The sequence below is a fragment of the Opisthorchis viverrini genome (assembly GCF_000715545.1).
Source record: "Opisthorchis viverrini unplaced genomic scaffold opera_v5_1578, whole genome shotgun sequence".
NCBI lineage: Eukaryota > Metazoa > Platyhelminthes > Trematoda > Opisthorchiida > Opisthorchiidae > Opisthorchis > Opisthorchis viverrini.
The window spans coordinates 1-1170 of NW_008753526.1; the positions used below are offsets into that span (position 1 = coordinate 1).

Consider the following 1170-nt stretch of genomic DNA (forward strand, 5'->3'; position numbering starts at 1 on the left):
CTGACTTTCAGTGAAACAAAGTCAGAATTCCCACTGTACTGTATACACTGTATCTGCAAGAATACTTTTCTATTTTCAGCCATATCTACGGTCTGCGATTCGGCAATTTCCAGCAAACTTGGCAAACGCAAAGCTGACTACACTGAGCGGCTTCACAAAAGGTCTAAGACGAGCCTTGGGACTCAGTCACTTAAGTCAAGCTGTGCTCACAGTGATCAAGGATGCGGACCGTATGAGACAAATGGTTCATGACATCACGAAACTGGATCTAGTTAGTATTGAAGTGAGTTGCTCTGTAGGAAAGGCACTTTTTGAATCGGTTAGCTGCGAGGCTTGAGTAAACGCGTTTAGATAGAGTGATACTAAGTTAGTTGGTTCCTACACGCTAAAAATACTCCAACGGAGTAAATTCCATTAGCAACAAGCTCCTAAGTAAAGAACATTCCGAAGTGGGAACCCACGGGTTAGTCAGTGAAAGTTTTGTTTTCAGATGTCTGTCGTTCAAACAAGAACACTCAAGAAGAGCTCCGAAAATTAGAACTCATCCACGTAATTATTTGTTCTGAATCGTAAACAGATAAAGGAAAAAATTCATTTTGATTAGGGCCTGCCGCACCGTACGGTGTGAGAAAACGACTGCGTAAGCAATAATCGCTCTCTTGTCTAGGCCTGGCCAAAGTGGTGTTGTGTCCTGTTGAACGGCAGTGCAACTCTGTACCGGTCCCTTAGCTTCCTGCTCCGCCCACTATGGTGTATCAAAAGGCACGGTGGCTCTAGACAGCCCTTTATGGAGACAAATGAAAATTCTTACAACTGTATTTATAGGGTAGTCACTTCCACAAGACCTACCAGAGTCTCCGTGAGGGGACGAGAAGCGTCGGGCCAAAGATGCTCGACTCGGATTGGCTGGCATTCTGGCCAATCAGGGCATGCCTTCGTTTGGCCCTTGTCCTGCACGTGACACATCCGTCCAAGTGATATGATGTTCGGTTATTAGTGACGGCTGGCCTCGATATACGTGGCAGAATCTCAACCGTCGCAATTCCTTCGGTTGTCATGGCAGCTGGGCAGTGGACTACCATTAATTATAATTTTTCGTAAATTCTAAGACAAAGACTGGTGGCAGTCACACCTGGGCTTGTTATGATACCTGAGAATTAGTCATTCTGA

General features: G+C 45.3%; 1 protein-coding gene across 1 annotated transcript; it reads left to right on the forward strand.

Annotated features, from left to right (window-relative positions):
* Nucleotides 1-79: 79 nt before the first annotated feature.
* On the forward strand, nt 80-283 carry T265_15876 (hypothetical protein; the record flags this gene model as incomplete). Its single annotated transcript, XM_009179282.1, has 1 exon — nt 80-283. A coding segment is annotated over one exon (204 nt), but the record flags the coding sequence as incomplete, so codon positions are not given.
* Nucleotides 284-1170: the final 887 nt, after the last annotated feature.